General features: G+C 54.3%; 1 protein-coding gene across 1 annotated transcript; it reads right to left on the minus strand.

Moving 5' to 3' along the window:
* Positions 1-1,561: 1,561 nt before the first annotated feature.
* On the minus strand, positions 1,562-17,237 carry sned1 (sushi, nidogen and EGF-like domains 1). Its single transcript, XM_030372917.1, is given in 11 exon segments — positions 1,562-1,762; positions 1,974-2,019; positions 3,080-3,192; positions 4,362-4,534; positions 5,103-5,216; positions 5,971-6,095; positions 6,553-6,715; positions 7,580-7,720; positions 8,162-8,449; positions 16,901-16,969; positions 16,971-17,237. Coding segments are annotated over 10 exon segments (1,374 nt in total). The 5' UTR covers positions 17,121-17,237; the 3' UTR covers positions 1,562-1,762; positions 1,974-1,981.
* Between the last annotated feature and the right edge of the window lie 961 nt (positions 17,238-18,198).

Consider the following 18,198-nt stretch of genomic DNA (forward strand, 5'->3'; position numbering starts at 1 on the left):
CCTCTCTCACATCTCTCCACTCCCTATCCCTTCCTCACTCTCTTCTCTCTCCTCATCCCTCTCTCTCTCGCTCTCTCTTCTCCTCATCCCTCTCTCTCTCTCCTCTCTCCTCATCCCTCTCTCTCTCTCTCTCTCATCCCCCTCTCTCCTCTCTCTCTCTCCCTCCCTCTCTCTCCCTCCCTCTCTTCCCCATCTCTCTCTTTCTCTCCCTCTCTCTCTCCCCTCTCTCTCTCTCCCTCTCCTCATCTCTCTCCCTCTCTCCTGCTCCTCTCCCTCTCCTCTCCTCATCCCTCTCTCTCTCTCTCTCTCTCTCCTCATCTCTCATCTCTCATCTCTCACCCTCTCCCCTCCTCATCTCTCATCTCTCATCTCTCTCCCTCCCCCCCTCTCTCTCTCTCTCTCTCTCCTCTCTCTCTCTCTCTCTCTCTCTCTCTCTCCCCCTCCCCCCTCCCCTCTCTCTCTCTCTCTCTCTCTCTCTCTCTCTCCCTCTCTCTCTCTCTCTCTCTCTCTCTCTCTCTCTCTCCTCTCTCTCTCCTCTCTCTCCTCTCTCTCTCTCTCTCTCTCTCTCTGACCTCGAGGCTCTTGGTCCCCTTAACGGGTTGGATGGTGAGGAAGGCGTCTGCTGAAGGCCTGACCGCCGTACCAGCGCCTGGGGCTCCTGAGCAGTGGCAGGTGGGTCCTGGTTTGGCCCTGATGGACATATTTCCCTGCGGCCCGCGCTGGAGCAGCTGAGAGGAGCACAGCGGTATGGCTAACGGCCAGGGCAGAGTGTGGCCGATCGCTCCTGCAACCTCTCTCTCTCTCTCTCTCTCTCTCTCTCTCTCTCTCTCTCTCTCTCTCTCTCTCCCTCTCTCCGACGGCCTTCAGAGTCTAGACGGGCGCTTCCTCTGGGTGGAGGGCTCGTTAACCGCTCGTTAACTGCCGACTAGCACTGGTTAAGCCTTCTTCACGGCGGTGGACCTGGTGCCACAGCAGGCGAGGGCGTGGCGGTGATTACCGCCGCATAGCACCGCACACAGCGGGGGGTCAGAGACACACACACACACTGCTACACACACTGCTACACACACCGTTACACACACCGTAACACACCCCTAGACACACCTCTACACACACACTGTTACACACAGTGTCACACAACACACACTGTTACACACGCGTCTACAAAAGAGGGTTAGGTACTATGGGGGGGGGGGGGGGGGTGATGCTCTCCCCCTGGCCACTCCCCCTCCCACCACCTGGGGGTCCGTACAGGACCGGAGGGGGGGGCGGGGGGTGATGCTCTCCCCCTGGCCCTCCCCCTCCCACCACCTGGGGGTCCGTACAGGACCGGAGGGGGGGGCGGGGGGTGATGCTCTCCCCCTGGCCCCTCCCCCTCCCACCACCTGGGGGTCCGTACAGGACCGGAGGGGGGGCGGGGGGGTGATGCTCTCCCCCTGGCCCCTCCCCCCTCCCACCACCTGGGGGTCCGTACAAGACCGGAGGGGGGGGCGGGGGGTGATGCTCTCCCCCTGGCCACTCCCCCTCCCACCACCTGGGGGTCCGTACAGGACCGGAGGGGGGGGCGGGGGGTGATGCTCTCCCCCCTGGCCACTCCCCTCCCCACCCCCTGGGGGTCCATACAGGACCGGAGGGGGGGACGGGGGCCTACCTTCACAGCTGTCTCCGTAGAAACCCGGGCTGCAGGTGCAGTTGACCGCTCCCTCACGGGTCTGATCACAGGTCTGCCGCTTCCCACAATCCTCTCCGGCACACGCCTCTGGAGGGGGGGGGGGGGGGGAACAGGAGGGTGAGGACCGGAGACATTAACTGGAACATGAACCGACCCCCAAACACACGGACACGGTTCCCCGAGCCACGTCTGCCTCAGCCCCGACCACAGACCAACCCGCAGACCAAGACAGAGTCTCTATCACTCCCCCTCTGACCCGATGGGCCTCGTGCACTAGAACCAACAACCCGCCGTTACCTGTTTTGATTGTCAGCCCTGCGTTGAGTTGACCTGGACGGCGAGGATCTCTGCGGAGGGAGAGGAAGAGTCTGTTAGAGCGACACGCCTCAGGCCTCCGTCTTAGCTGTGGAGAGAGAGGCTGACCTCAGCGGACGACCTCAAAGGAGGGTTTGGAGCCACTTCATAATAAAGGTACACCCTTTTACAAGTATGGTTATAAGACCGTCAGTTAACTCTTAGTAAACTGTTAATCAATGTTTATTTACCGTTGCATTAACTAATATTAATTAATGTCTCTCTAACGTACCCCTTATTATAAAGTGATTTGAATCTGAAAAGAGCACCATAAAACCTTTTTGCTTTTTGACTTTATTACCTTAACTGACTTTTCCCCTTCTAACGCTATACAGAGTGGGCGGGCTCTGACAACACTCCGACCAATCACTAGCGCTGACACCAGGTCCTCCAGCCCGGTGCTGTGGCTGTGGAATCCTCAAACCGTCTCTCCAAATCGGAGCGAATCCCGCAGCGCATCCTGTTTGAGTTGGCCGCGCGCGGCGGAAGCTATCGTTGCGGTTTCACACCGCCGATCGTGGCGCCGCTAAGGAAATAGGATGTCGTTAAAAGGCCAATAAAAGGCGTCGAGCCTCAACACTTTTCAGGCTTTGTTCCCCCTATCCTCCCTCCTCTCTCGGAGCCACCGGGCAGCATTTCCTAGCTTTCCTGCCTCGGTGAAGACAACGTTTTATCACCGGGCTGGAACCGAGAGGGAAAAGCAGGGTTTCTGAGAACAGATCCGATGTGCTTTTCCTCGACAGCAATGTCCTCAATAATACCCCATTCACATCTCTCTCTTTAGACGGGACACCCTACAAATGACACGCATGTTTTTCTTTCACATTTGCCCTTTCTGTACTTTTAACACTTTCTTTCCCCAACCTCCCTTTGCGTTGGACCCCCAGCTGAAGGGTTGTTGGTTCAAACCCCAATGTGCGCCTCGCCCTGGGCTCTGCTCCCTGCCCCTCAGAGACCTCCCCCTTTGTCTGAGAGACAGAGGCCGGCGCTGAACCCCCCGGCAGCACCGGCGTGTGTCGGCTGTGTGGTTCCTCACGGAAGGTCAGAGGTCACCTGTCTCACAGCGGTCCCCGGTGAACAGCGGAGGGCAGACGCAGGCGAAGGCCGCCACCCGGTCCAGGCACTCCCCGCCGTTCAGACACGGCTGCGACGCGCACTCGTCCAATCTGCAGCGGGACGCCATGGAGACAGAGTCAGGGCACGCTCAGAGCCCCAGGGGGCCCGGAGCTTTGGGTTACAGACCACGGAGCGTCCAGCCCAGGGAGAGCAAACCTTGGTGTGTGTGTGTGTGTGTGTGTGTGTGTGTGTGTGTGTGTGTGTGTGTGTGTGTGTGTGTGTGTGTGTGTGTGTGTGTGTGTGTGTGTGTGTGTGTGTGTGTGTGTGTGTGTGTGTGATGGGGGTTAGGAGACACTGAGCTGGATTAGCGGCTGCACTTCCCCCGGGCCGGCCCGGTTTCACAGAACCAGGTGTCTGTTATTAAAATGTAATCCGGCGGCCCTTGTAGAATAACAGCACCCTGAACTCGACAGGAGCCCCATAATTAAATTCCCCAAAAGGTTTGCGTTTCATCAACAAACCAAACATCAATGAAACGTCTTTGGAGATTCGGCGGGGACATGATCTCTGCGTTTAGTTTCCGTAGCGATATCTTCTCGTTACGCTGTGTCTTCTGCGACAGAACGGTGCTGATGTTCAGGTCACAGCCCTGCGGAGATTAACTCTCATCGGTCCAGAGTGGAACTAAGAAGGGTACGACCCTCCTGCTGCGGAGAGGAGGGTACGTCTACACTGATGCACATCTGTTGCCAAACTCATAGATTTCCGTCTTCACTAAAATTCCTGACCACCGGAAGCAGACATTCCGGGAGAGGCCCTCCCAAGAGGATCATCGCTGGATGGTCGGGAAAACCTTATTTGACGTGACGTACGAGTGTGACATTACCAAGGCAACTGTGAGCAGCTTAGAGGCACAGTGTGTACAGATCTAGAAATTGCGTTGAGTCATTTAGTCTGTCAAACCATCAGTCACAATTTACAAAGAAATAGGGATTGTTTTAAAAATATAAAAAAAACATGAATCTGAAGCTGAATGTCCGTCCTGGGCTTCCGTAGGAACATGGTGGCCTCCTTCGAAGAGGACCCTCTCCCAATGTCGATATAAAGGACTCGTTCTCAGGCTATGAAAACAGAACAATAAATTTCAGCATGGATGAACTTGAGAAAGGTTTTTTTCAAAGTGACGGGCATAGCGTGGAGGATGTGGTCTCAAGGTCATACGTTTAGATCTTGAGACCGGTAGAAATCCCGCCCTTCCCGCCCGCGACCCCAGCGTGACCTCTGTGACCCCGGTGTGACCTCAGTGACCCCGGCGCGACCTCTGTGTCCCCGGCTCACCTGTCTCACACAGCGTGCCTGTGAAGCCTGGCGTGCACGTGCAGCTGAAGGAGCCGGCGCCCTGGATGCACACACCCCCGTTACGGCACGGTGTGTCCCCGCATTCGTCCACGTCTGCAACACACACACACACACACACACACACAGGACACAGACACACACACAAATACATACGCACGCACACACACACACACACACCCCACACACACACACGTATATAAGTTTTCATCCAAAGTGAACAATCATGGCAGCCAATCTAAATTGGAGTAGGCCTCAGAAATTCCACGAGGAGTCAGGAAAACAAAGTTCCTCATAGCGTGCAGTACAAACAGTTTAACTGTTTTAGGAGCTCGGGTGTAAACTGTGCTTGATTGGTTCTGCTGATGGGTCTAAACTGTGCTGATTGGTTCTGCTGATGGGTCTAAACTGGTGCTGATTGGTTTCTGGTGATGGGTCCAAACTGTGCTGATTGGTTTCTGGTGATGGGTCTAAACTTTGCTGATTGGTTCTGGTGATGGGTCTAAACTGTGCTGATTGGTTCTGGTGATGGGTCCAAACTGTGCTGATTGGTTCTGGTGATGGGTCTAAACTGTGCTGATTGGTCCTGGTTGGTCTAAACTGTGTTGATTGGTTGTGGTGATGAAGGTGATGAAGGTGATGGAGGGGGTCTCCCTGCAGCTACCTGTCTCACAGAGCAGGCCGCTGAACCCCGGGGGGCAGGTGCAGGAGACCCCGTTGACGCGGTCCAGGCAGGTGCCCCCGTTCTGGCAGGGCCCGGAGGAGCACTCGTCCACGTCTGGAGGACAGAGGACCAGAGTCAGCGCACAGCCGGGAGGCCTCGGGGTGAAGGGTCAGGTGAGGTAGGACGATGAGGGGGTTATTAATTCAGGATTACAGCGGAACCGAAGAGGAAGCGGAGGGGTTATTAGAGGAAGAGGAAGAGGATCACGAGGAGGATCATCTGTCAACTGGAGGGTTGTTGGTTTGATCCCTGAGCAGCACACCATTAGCTACGCCCATTCCCATTGTTCCCATTGCCATGTTCGGTGTGGGTGGGAGGCTGATTGTAAAGGGCAGCAGGGTTGTTACTGATTCGCTTTTAATAACAAAAGCGCTTCTTGGTCTATCTTGCTACTATTTCGTTTTCCGACATGAGGTCAGATCCAAACACTTCATCATGAATTTTCACTAAGATGAGCCAGGATAGCACAGTGGCTATTTCAACTCCCAATCAATTACAATTACAGTTAAGGCATTTAGCAGACTATTTTAGATTTTAGAACTAGCAAGACAACTGCTCTACCTCCTGAGCCTAGCCGACCCACCAATCATAAGGTTCAGGGGAATATATTCTCTTACTTCCCCAGCACAGCTACCTACCAATCTAAACAACCTCTGACCAAGACCTAACCAACATCCAAACCCCTGCCTGCTCCCTAATGACTGAATTTGAAACAGTGGAATAAGTTATTCCTTCAATGTCTGAAATTTATCTTAATATGTTAAACATCAGGTATCAGAGTGGGACCCAGGGCTCTCCTCCCCCTCACCGATCTGGCAGTCCGGCCGGTGAAGCCTGCAAGGCAGGAGCAGGTGAAGGAGGGGTTTCCCGTGATGCAGTCGTCGATGCAGCGGCCTCCGTTCACGCACGGCCGCAGGTGCTGACACACGGAGGCTGTGGGAAGACAGGGAAACCATGGTCACTTTCAGTTTCACTTTTAATTTCACTTTCACTTTTGCTTGTGTCCAATGTGTTTTTTTCCAATCTTTTTTTAAGTTTGAAAATGTTTGGACCCCTAACTTCTTCCATTTTTATGCATTTATATTTTGGTTCAAATGAGGTGCATTTGTGCACATAATTGAAATCTTATTGACAAGGTATGTGCATTGTGCCGCACTAAGTGATTTGTGGTAGTTTGCTTGTGACTAAGGAGTGTTCCTATGTACAGGACCTTTTCCAGACCTTTCCAACAGTTTTTTACAAAAAATGTATCATAAGGTCTACAGCTTATAAGTCAGCAATCAACCGAATGCAGATCAGGCCACCCAATGTCGGTAAGCTCTGGCAAATGGACCACACAGTACAGGTAGATCTTCACATAGATTTATTGTTATTGATTTATCTTTATAACCAGAGTCGTTGCAGCCGCCCACTTCCACCTCGGCGTCGTCGATCCGGAACACCCATCTCCCGGGGTGCCCCACGTTGGTGGTCCCCTCCAAGCCCGCCACGTCCGGGGTCCGCGAGCCCGGGATGTTGAAGTAACGCTTCCCGTCGCCGGCGTTGAAACCTGCCTGGGGACACAGACAGCATCAGCCACCACAAAACATCACTAAACATCTCTAAACATCAGCAAACTTTACAGAACATCACCAACTTTACAGGACAACACCAAACTTTACAGAACACCACCAAACTTTACAGAACACCACCAAACTTTACAGAGCATCAACACACTTTACAGAACAACACCAAACTTTACAGAACAACACCAACATTTACAGAGCATCAACAAACTTTACAGAACAACACCAAACTTTACAGGACAACCCCAGACTTTACAGAACAACACCAAACATTACAGAACATAACCATTTTCAATTTACCCACCATAGTTTAAGAGCTTAAAGGTTGAAGTAGAGTACCGGTCTGGGTATCAAACCGTTCATAACCATCATAACCGTCTCTTCTTACTCCACTTAAACATCTGTTACCAATATCATTATCTAAGACTCTTTGTTGTGCTGATTCTGCCTACGGGCATTTTTGTGAATGCGCCTGCTAGGTATGTAAACAACAGCAATACATCACTTTGGTCTTTATGAAGAAATTTTCTAAAGTAAGCTCCATACTGGTTGACCTACATTGAAGATGGGGCCATATGGCCGTTGTTTACATTTGACGAGGGAGCCCTCACGCTAAATACCCTCTGGAAGAATCAAGCCAATATTTCTAGTTAGAAGCCATATGTGACCTAGGATTGATATTAGCCGCATCAGGTTACTTGTGATTGGCTAGTAGCCAAGTGATGCTACCTGTGATTCGTGACTAACCTGGTGATATTACCTGTGATTGGTTAGCAGCCAGTGATGTTACCTGTGATTGGTTAGTAGCCAGGTGAGGCTGTCTGCGATTGGTTAGCAGCCAGGTGATGTTACCTGTGCGGCGATGCCCCCCAGGCCGGCTGCGTCACCCCCGCTGCTGGCATGCATGCCGGTGGTCCAGGTGATGTTGTTATACTGGAAGATGGTGAAGGACAGATCTCCGTCTGTGATCAGGACCACCTGGAAGGTGTTGACCTGGAGGAGAACATCCACAAGGACAACCTGGATTTAGCATCATCCATGGTATCAGAGAGCCTGGAGGAGAGGCCTTGTGATCGAATCATGTGATCTGACTGTGGACCAGGGTTTGGACAAGTTCTCTGTGAGCTAACAGCTGGAGGTGGTGGTGAGAGAGGACCTGAAGTGATGAGTTTGTCTGAGTTTATTTGTATGTGAGTCATAACACCATCAGTACCGTAGACATCTTATCCTAGCTATCTTTGTTGTGTACGGGGAACGGATTCACCTAGTGATTGTTAGTGCTTTGCACTTGGTTCTATAAACATACTGACAGTACCGACAGAGATATATTGTGTCGTTTTCTTCGGACAAATGTACTTGTTGTACGTGAGTGAGTGAGTGAGTGAGTGTGTGCGTGTCTGTGTGTGTGCGTGTGTGCATGCATGTGTGACCTACCGGAGTGACAGCGCTCCCTCCGAAGAAGGTGACGCGGTGCCAAGTGGAGACCAGCACCCAGGTGGCGCTGAACCCGGGGAACTCGGAGTAGTAGGTCCTGACGTCGGCCGTGGCCCGCTGCAGGGTGCCCTGGTCCAGGCTCTCGCGGTAGAACACCTCCCCCGCCCGCCGGTTGTCCACGTCGGCCCAGAAGGGCGCCACCACGCGGCGGTCCCCGGCGATGGGGAACGCCACCGGGGTGAACTGGGACACCTCCCGCAGGAAGGACACCAGTCCGTTGTTGTTCACCTGGAGTCGCACGGGCGGGGACACAGGGTTTACATTAGGTTTACACAACGTGTACAGTAGGTTTACACCAGGTTTACATTATGTTTGCACTAGGTTTCCACTACGGGTACACCAGGTTTACACCAGGTTTACATTATGTTTACACTAGGTTTCCACTACGGGTACAACAGGTTTACATTAGGTTTACACTACGTGTACAGTAGGTTTACACCAGGTTTACATTATGTTTACACTAGGTTTCCACTACGGGTACACCAGGTTTACACTACGTGTACAGTAGGTTTACACCAGGTTAACCATTATGTTTCCACTAGGGTTTCCACTACGGGTAACACCATGGTTTACATTAGGTTTAGAATATTGTACAGTAGGTTTACACCAGGTTTACATTATGCTAACACTAGGTTTCCACTACGGTTACACCAGGTTTACATTATGTGTAGACCTGTTTTACACTACAGGTACACCAGGATTACATTCTGCTACGTTTGAACTATGTTTTACACCAGGTTTAAATTCTGTTTACATTCTTTTTACATTCTGTTTACACTAGTTTACATGACAATGACGTTGTTTTCTCAACATTAACGTTTAGTTGATTTTTAAGTTATCTTTACATTACGTTTTCATTATGTTTAGCATTGCTTTTACATCACATGACATTGTGTTTACCTATAAAAGGGGTTACATTGAGTTCTTGTATTGTTCTTGCGGTTATAATAATAATAATAATAATAATAATAATCCATTTAATTTAGAGGCGCCTTTCAAGACACCCAAGGTCACCTATTGACCTATTCAAATGGTGTTATGCGGCCATTGAAACCAGTTATGACCGAGAGGGCGCTCAAAAAGGGAGGCTACCTATGACCCCCTGAACCCCCTGACCTCCTTCCCAGAACCAGAGCAACCACCTGAGGAATGTCGGCTCTTTAAAAACACACAATGGGAAAACACATTCACGTTCACACATTCCCCAACACTCATCACGTTGGTACAAATTGCAGTCATTCATAATTCCTTGCTGTAGCTTCACAAACGACAGCAAGGTCACGTGTTTGAACAGCAGGTACAGTACCAAGCTGTGTTGTACTCCTTGTGTCCAACAAGGTATCAGTGAGTTTGAATGCCTGCATCAAGGACTCGAGGGTGGGGGGTTTCCTGCCTGTATTTCCAGGCCTTGAACCCATGCGGGAGAAACAGGACAGGTGGGCGAACACGGGTCAGGGTGTTCCCGCTCCCAGCACCAGCAACAGGAGCCGGCCCAACATGGCCGCTGCTGCCACAACGATGTTTGAACTTCCCATGTAGCGAACAAACGCTACCTTCATGCTGTCTCACAGCTGCAGCTGCGAAAACCTACCCACTCACACTGAGAGAGAGAGAGAGAGAGAGAGAGAAGAGAGAGAGAGAGACGAGAGAGAGAGAGAGAGAGAGAGAGAGAGAGAGAGAGAGAGAGAGATCCTGTCGCGTGGCCTCTGAGACCCGCGGGGGTCCTGTCGCTGTCTATTATACAGGCGACAGGGACAGTCCTTGCTGGAGCTTCTTACTAATGCTTTGACGGCACTCAGCCTCGTTCACGCTTGGATGGAACTAATTAAACAAACAGACCTCTTTCTGTGGTGATCAAGCCTCTTCACTTCATGGAGACAGCTGGGCAGAGTCCAGAGAGAAACAGAGTTTAAAGAGCTCAGCAACAGAAGGACTAGTCAACACCTGGAGCCAACCGGGGAGAGTTCAGGAGCAGGGGGAGGGAGAGGGGGGGGAGGGAGGGTGAGGAGGGGAGGGAGAGGAGGAGGAGGGAGAGGGAGAGGAGAGGAAGGGAGAGGGTGAGGAGGGGGAGGGAGAGGTGAGGAGGGGGAGGAGGGGGAGGGTGAGGAGGAGGAGGAGGGGGAGGAGGGGGAGGAGGAGGGTGAGGAGGGAGGGAGAGGGTGAGGAGGGGAGGAGAGGGTGAGGAGGGGGAGGGAGAGGAGGAGGAGGAGGGGAGGGAGAGGGGGAGGAGGGGGAGGGAGAGGGGGAGGAGGGGGAGGGGAGGAGGAGGAGGAGGAGGAAGAGGAGGGAGAGGGGGGGGAGGGAGAGGAGGAGGAGGGAGAGGAGGGGGAGGGAGAGGGGGAGGGAGAGGAGGAGGAGGGAGAGGAGGGAGAGGAGGGGGAGGGAGAGGGGGAGGGAGAGGAGGAGGAGGGAGAGGAGGGGGAGGGGGAGGGAGAGGGGAGGGAGAGGAGGGAGGGGGAGGGTGAGGAGGGGGGGGGAGAGGAGGAGGAGGGAGAGGAGGAGGGGGCGAGGTCGTACATGTGTGAGATGTTTCAGAAACAGATGAGCGTTCTGTTCAGACACACAAAACACACACGCACACACACACACACACACACACACACACACACACACACACACACACACACACACACACACACACACACACACACACACACACATTCACACACACGATGGTTCAAATCCTAACGACTGCTGAGATATGGTGATGTGAAGTGAGGGTATCTGAAGCCCTGATCCGACCAGAGAGCTGCAGGAGCAACACCTCACTGGGGCACTACCAGGAGGAAGACCACGGCTCAGCGAGACGACAGAAAGACAACAGGATAAGTTGCACTCCATTACCTTTGGTTTTAATAAATTAGAAAGTCTTATCTCCTATCTTATTCTTAGTATAGTGGTAGTGTCGTAGTAGAGTATACGCTAGTCAAAGGCGGAGGAGAATCCACTTGAACAGTCTTTTCTTAATGAGGTTGAGATCCATTACCCATAATGCCATCTGGTTCCCCACTGTGACCTGACCATGAACTAAGCTCCTCCTCCTCTCAGTGCCCGGGACCATGTGACCGGCGGTGACACGGCCGTGTCGCCACGGCACCGGGGTTATGGGCTGTCAAACGGAAACCATGGCAACCAGCATTTCCAAGGTCTCCAGAGCAGAGGAAGTTTTCTTTGGCCCGGCGGTTAATGGCTGACCGCAGCCGTCCTGACCGGGGGGGGGGGGGGGGGGGGGGGGTGGTGCTGACAGTAGCCGATCCAGGGGTGGACGGCTGCGGGGGAGTGGTGGCATTGGAGGTGGAGGTCAGCATGGTACACACAGCAGGGGAGAGAGAGGGGTGGGAGAGAGAGGGGGAGTTGATTGATATGGTGAGGCGAAGAGGGATGAGATAGAAGAGAGACTAATGGAGAAAGAGGGGAGAGGAGGGAGAGGGTGAGAGGAGAGCGAGGGTGAGAGGAGGGAGAGGGGAGGGTGAGAGCAGAGAGCGGGTGAGAGGAGAGCGAGGGTGAGAGGAGGGAGGAGGGGGAGGGTGAGAGCAGAGAGCGGGTGAGAGGAGAGCGAGGGTGAGAGGAGGGAGAGGGGAGGGTGAGAGCAGAGCGAGGGTGTATGTTCATGAAGGGCCCGGGCTGTAAGGACAGACTCCGGGTGCCAGTGGTGGTGGACGAGGAGCGTCGTACAGAGAGGGGAGTGTTAGAGGCCATGGTCACAGGCCCATAATCCAATCTGCTGAGCATCTGGAAGAGTTTAGAGGAACGCGCTCTCCTTCCTGTTCGACAGTCCTATTAAATACGGACTCAGAGCTGACCTCACAAGGAACGGCACACCTACTGTCGGACTGGGCTGAACACTGCAGGGATGCACTGGTAATGCTGGGAGCAATGCTGGGTTATACTGGGTACCATGCCTGGTTATACTGGGAACTATGATGGTTACACTGGGAACCATACCCGGTTATACTGGGAACCAGAGATCTGAACTGTCATGCAGTTATTTTGTCTGCTGTATGTCATGACGTGAGTGACAGATGTCAGTCTGAGAATCAATATCGCTCTCTTCTCCTCCCCTACCTTCTGCCTCTCTTGGAAGATGGGTGATTGTGGGCGATAATTGTAAAGCGTTTTTAGTGGCCACTGGTAGAAAAGTGCTTCATGAAGGCAGTCCAAATGCAGACCATTTCTCTTCCTTTCCTCTCTCTCTCTCTCCCTCTCTCCCTCCTCTCTCTCTCTCCTCTCTCTCTTCCTCTCTCTCTCTCTCTCCCTCTCTCTCCTCTCTCTCTCGCCTTTAACTCTGTTGTTCTTGGTCGGAGGTTCTTTCCGATGCGTCTGCTCGTTTGGGCCGCGGCCGTTTGCTTAGTAGTCGAGTATTTAGGAGCAAAACAACTCTTATCTGGAAATGGAGAGCCAAAATAAACCGCCGCGATGTCGAAGGAACCCGCAGACCGACCCCGGACAACATGGCCGCCTCCTCCTCTCCCGACACCCTGACCTCAAACAATATGGCCGCTTCTCCTCTCCCGACACCCTGACCTCAACAATATGGCCGCCTTTCTCTCCCAACACCCTGACCTCAACAATATGGCCGCCTTCTCCTCTCCCAACACCCTGACCTCAACAATATGGCCGCCTTCCCCCTCCCAACACCCTGACCTCAACAATATGGCCGCCTCCTCCTCTCAACATCAACAATATGGCCGCCTCCTCCTGACACTCACCAACACCCTGACCTCACCAAGGTGGCTTCTACCTCCGCTTCACTCTAGTCTCACAAATTAGACTTCCGGTAACTGATGTAAAGTCTGGTGGCTGAAGTGCTGAAGAAAAGAGGTTTCTCTTTCTTTTGCTTCAGAAATGTTAAGACCAATCTCGTTGCTGGAAGAATGACACTGTAGGCACAAATTTGGCCCGTAACAGTGAACATAAACCCGGCCAGCAGCAGTAAACAATCGCCACAATTCTGTACAGGTTTTCAAATACACACCGTGTAGACCGGCCACTTCTCACGTAACGAAACAGGAAACAAGGCGTGACTCCGCCGTTTGTAACAATCAGAAGCTATTCTAGTCGGCGCGCACCTACTTACACCCACACTGTAAGAAACACATATTGATGCAGAACGCCACTTCACTGACCACATAAACCATACACTGAAACTAAACAACCCCCCCCCGCCCTGGGAGAGCCGGAGCTCCCGGCTACGCGGTGGCTCAGATGAGCGCTAGCAGATGTTAGCGCGAGGAGCTTCGTGTTCCCAACACATTCAGGCTCCACTCGGCCGTGAGCTCACATGACGCGCAGCGCTATCCGTCAGATTCCTCCACAAACCACAATCTGTACAGTGTGTGTGAGGGTACGTGTGGTTTTTCGAACATTATGCTACATAAATATGTATTTACAGTGTGTGTGTGTGTGGTGTGTGTATGTGTGTGTGTCCCCTGCCGTGTTGGCCCCAGACCGCTTTAATACGGTGGTGACGGGGATGAGGTGGAGGAGGGGAGGAGGAGGGAGTGCAGGTGGTGAAGGCGAGAAGGTGGAGGAGGGGGTGGAGGAGGTAGAGGGGAGGAGGTGGGGGTGACAGGGAGGGGGTGGAGGAGGTGGAGGGAGTGGTGGTGGGGACATGGGGACTCCCAGTGATGTGTGGGAACCCCCACAGGGGCGCTGGGGGCTGGAGGGAACCTTGAATGGAACGCTGATGATATCCAGGATCTCAGGAGGCCGTGGTGAGGAGGCTGAGGAAGAGGAAGAGGTGTCTCAGGAGGCAGTGATGAGGACGCTGGAGGCTGAGGAAGAGGTGTCTCTAGGAGGTCGTGGTGAGGGAGGCTGAGGAAGAGGAAGAGGAGTCCCAGGAGGCAGTGGTGAGGAGGCTGAGGAAGAGGAAGAGGAGTCCCAGGAGGCAGTGGTGAGGACGTTGGAGGCTGGGGCTTGGAGGCTGAGGTCAGAGAGTGTCCCAGGAGGCGGTAGTGAGGACGTTGGAGGCTGGGGCTGGAGGCTGAGGTTCAGAGAGTGTCCCAGGAAGGCGGTAGTGAGGACGTTGGAGGCTGCGGGCTGGAGGCTGAGGTCAGAGAGTGACCCCAGGAGGCGGTAGTGAGGACGTCAGCTCCCCAGGCCTCCATGTGGCAGACGCCCGGGCACTCCCAGCTCGCCCCCGGGGAGCCCGAGAGAATCCGCGCTGGGCGGCGGCTGAAACTCACCTGCTTCCAGAAGCCGTACGGCCGCTCCCCTCAGTCATGTGGCCCGGCAGATGTTGGGTGGATCCCAGCGGAGCGCTCAGCCAGATCAGGGCTCATAGAATCACTTCGACAGCCCGCCTCGCTTTGATTCCCCCAGATGAGAAGGGAGGTTCTGACGCGATTCAACTCCTGCTGTAGCCAGTGTTTACGGGACTTGAACCGAGATCTTGAGGACTGAAACCCACTGTAGCTCTCTGTCCTCGTTCTTATCAGGTCTTGATTCACGCGGCTCGCAACATTGCTGTATTGGATTTCGACAAATGTGCTATTTTTATCCCATTCTTTCTCCCTCTGTTTCTCCTCTCCTGCCCATTTTTTTTTGCTCCCCTCCCTTATTTCATACCTCCCTGCCTCTCTCCCCCATACCCTCCCCCTCTCTCCCCCTATCTCCCTCTCTCCCCCCTACCTCCCTCTCTCAACCCCCCTTCCCACTCTCCCCCCCCTCCCCCTCCTCTCTCCCCCCCTTCCCTCCCTCCCACTCTCCCCCCCTCCCCCTCCTTCTCTCCCCCCTTCCCTCCATCCCTCTCTCCCCCCTCTCCCCTCTTCTCTCCCCCCTTCCCTCCCCTCTGAGGGTCAGTAGTGTGTTGTGATCGTGAGCCAGTGCACGCATCTGAGGTCCTCCCCTGCCGACGCGGTCCCGCAGCAGAACCAACGCAATCTGGGCGCAGGTGTGCAGGCTAACCCCTGGACACACATGCACGCCGCGAACAGGCTAGCCCTGCAGGCTAACCTGGACACACATGCACGCCGCGAGCAGGCTAGCCCTGCAGGCTACCCCTGGACACACATGCACGCCTGCGAACAGGCTAGCCCTGCAGGCTAACCATGGACACACATGCACGCCGCGAGCAGGCTAGCCCTACAGGCTAACCCTGGACACACATGCACGCCGCGAACAGGCTAGCCCTGCAGGCTAACCCTGGACACACATGCACGCCGCAAACAAGGCTAGCCCTGCAGGCCGACCCTGGACACACACTGCACGCCGCGAGCAGGCTAGCCCTGCAGGCTAACCCTGGACACACATGCACGCCGCGAGCAGGCGTAGCCCTGCAGGGTACGTGCAGATCCATGCGTGGGCCACAACGGGGCCGTGTCGGGAACATGACCTCACTGGGTCTCGTCCCCCGACGCCGAGATTAGAAACACGTTGTGCACTTTGCCCATTGTTGCCATGGTACCACCGTTGACACCAGCGGCCCTTTTTACACGAGCGAGGACATCTGAGATGTGTGTGTGCGTGTGAGAGAGGACTTGTACCCACGTGTGTTTGCGTGTATGTGTGTGTGTGTGTGGTTTGTGCTAGTAATGAGGACTTGAACACGTGTGTGTGTGTTTGTGTGTGTGAGAGGACTGGTGCCCGTGTGTGTGTGTTGTGTGTGTGTGTGTGTGTGTGTGTGTGTGTGTGTGTGTGTGTGTGTGTGTGTGTGTGTGTGTGTTTGTGTGAGCATCAGGTACGGGCCGCTGACGTGAGGCAGGCTGCGGTGCGTTGCGAGCCCAGCAGGTGGGGTTGATTTGTGGGTCGGGCGGCTGCAGGCTGCAGCCTCTGATCAAAGCTCAGAGAGCCTCAGCTCCACCCGCCGCACCGCATATTTGAGCTGCGACCTGCGAGGGAATGGCTCACAGATGCTGCAGCCACGCAGCCGCCACACACACACCCTGCTCCCGCTAGGTGTGTGTGTGTGTGTGTGTGTGTGCGGCAGTATGTACCTTTGCTTGTGTGTGTTTGTTGGGTGTATGTATGTTTGTGTGTTTGTGTAGATGTGTGTGTTGGATTTACTCTTGTCCTCTATCCTCCACACACACCCACACACACACACACACACACAAGTGTATGTACACATGTTTAATCACACATATACACAAACACACCACATCAAATACAAACATGCATACACCCCATAAACACACACGCAAGGAACATATTGCCATGTACATACAAAACACACACCACTAAATAAACTCACACACACCACACGCAAAGTATGCAGAGCTATGCCACAAACACACACATACAAAGTACATGTGCTAGCAAAAACATACAAAAATACAAAGACACACACTCACACACACACACACACACACACACACACACACACACACACACACACACACACACACACACACACACACACACACACACACACACACAACACACAAACAGGCTCCAAACCCATTCACCTCAGGATGCTCTTGAAGAGATCAATTCTTTGAGTGTGCTTGAGTGTGTGTGTGTGTGTGTGTCGGAGCTCTGAGTGTGTGTGTGTGTGTGTGTGTGTGTGTGTGTGGTGTGTGTGTGTGTGTGTGTGTGTGTGTGTTGTGTTTGTGTGAGCTCTGTGTGTGTGTGTGTGTGTGTTTGTGTGAGCTCTCTGTGTGTGTGTGTTGTGTGTGTGTGTGTGTGTGGTGTGTGGTGTGTGTGTGTGTTGTGTGTGTGTGTGTGTGTGTGTGTACTCACATAGAGGCCGTTGTGCTTGTCCCCGAAGAAGGGGAACCCCAGGGAGATCTCCACCAGGCCGGACCCCCCCGTCGTCCTGGGCGCTGGTCCTCGTGTCGCCCTGCTCTGGGCCGAAGGGGTACATGTCCTCCAGGGCCACCACCCCCCCCGCCCCGGGGAACAAGGGCCCCCACGACCAGCAGCACCCCCGCCAGGGCCTGCAGACCCCCCACGCCCGCATCGCCTCTCTGGGCCGCGACACACGCGCTCCCCCAGGCCCCGCGGAGCGAGAGAGGGGAGAGGAGAGGGAGGAGAGAGGAGAGGAGAGGGAGGAGAGGAGAGGAGAGGAGAGGAGGAGGAGAGGAGAGGAGAGGAGGAGGGAGGAGAGGAGAGGAAGAGGGAGGAGGAGAGGGGAGGAGGAGTGGAGAGGAGGAGGTGAGGAGAGGGTGAGAAGGGGAGGAGGAGAGGAGAGGAGAGGAGGAGAGGGAGGAGGAGGAGAGGGAGGAGGAGGAGAGGAGGAGAGGAGAGGGAGGAGAGGAGAGGAGGAGAGGAGGAGAGGAGAGGAGAGGGAGGAGGAGAGGAGAGGAGAGGAGAGGAGAGGAGAGGAGAGGAGAGGAGAGGAGAGGAGAGGAGGATAGGGTGGGAGGAGGGACACCTGTGGCTGTGTCGGACCCGGGCAGGGGGGGACAGGAGAGAGGTCTGTGTCAGCTCCTCTCACGTGCTTCTGGTGCCGGCTCCTCTGGTCTCTAGCTCCCAGGTTCTAGTCTCTCTCCCTGGTTTCTTCGCTCTCCCAGGTGCTGGTATCTCACTGTTCTAGACCCTCTCAAATTGTAGTCTTTCTCTGGTTCTGGTCTCTCAGGCCTCTCTCTCTCTCCAAAGTCCGGTCAGACACCTGGTCTGTTCTCTCCAGTTCCTGGTCTCTCTGGTCTCCGGTCTGATCCTGGAGAGGTCTTCTCTGTGTCCTGTCTCTCTCTCTCAGGTCTCCTCTGGTTCACAGGGTTAATCTTGTCCTTGGTCTCTTCCCCCAGGCTCTGGTCTTCCTCTGGTAGGTGCGATGACTCCTGGTCTGTCGAAGTCCATGGTGATCTCTCTGATCCGGTGTCTCTCGGGTCCCCGGTGTCTCTCTGGTCCCCCCCCGGGTGTTCTCTCTGGACACGGTGTCCTCTCTGGTCCCAGTGTTCTCTCGGGTTCCCAGGGTGTTCTCTTGGTCCTGGTGTCTCTCAGGGTCCGGTTGTCCTCTGCGGGTCCGGTGTCTCTCAGGTTCCCTGTGTCTATCAGGTCACGCGTTGTCTCTCAGGTCCGGTGTCTCTCGGGGTCCC

The sequence above is a fragment of the Gadus morhua genome, chromosome 12, assembly GCF_902167405.1.
Source record: "Gadus morhua chromosome 12, gadMor3.0, whole genome shotgun sequence".
NCBI lineage: Eukaryota > Metazoa > Chordata > Actinopteri > Gadiformes > Gadidae > Gadus > Gadus morhua.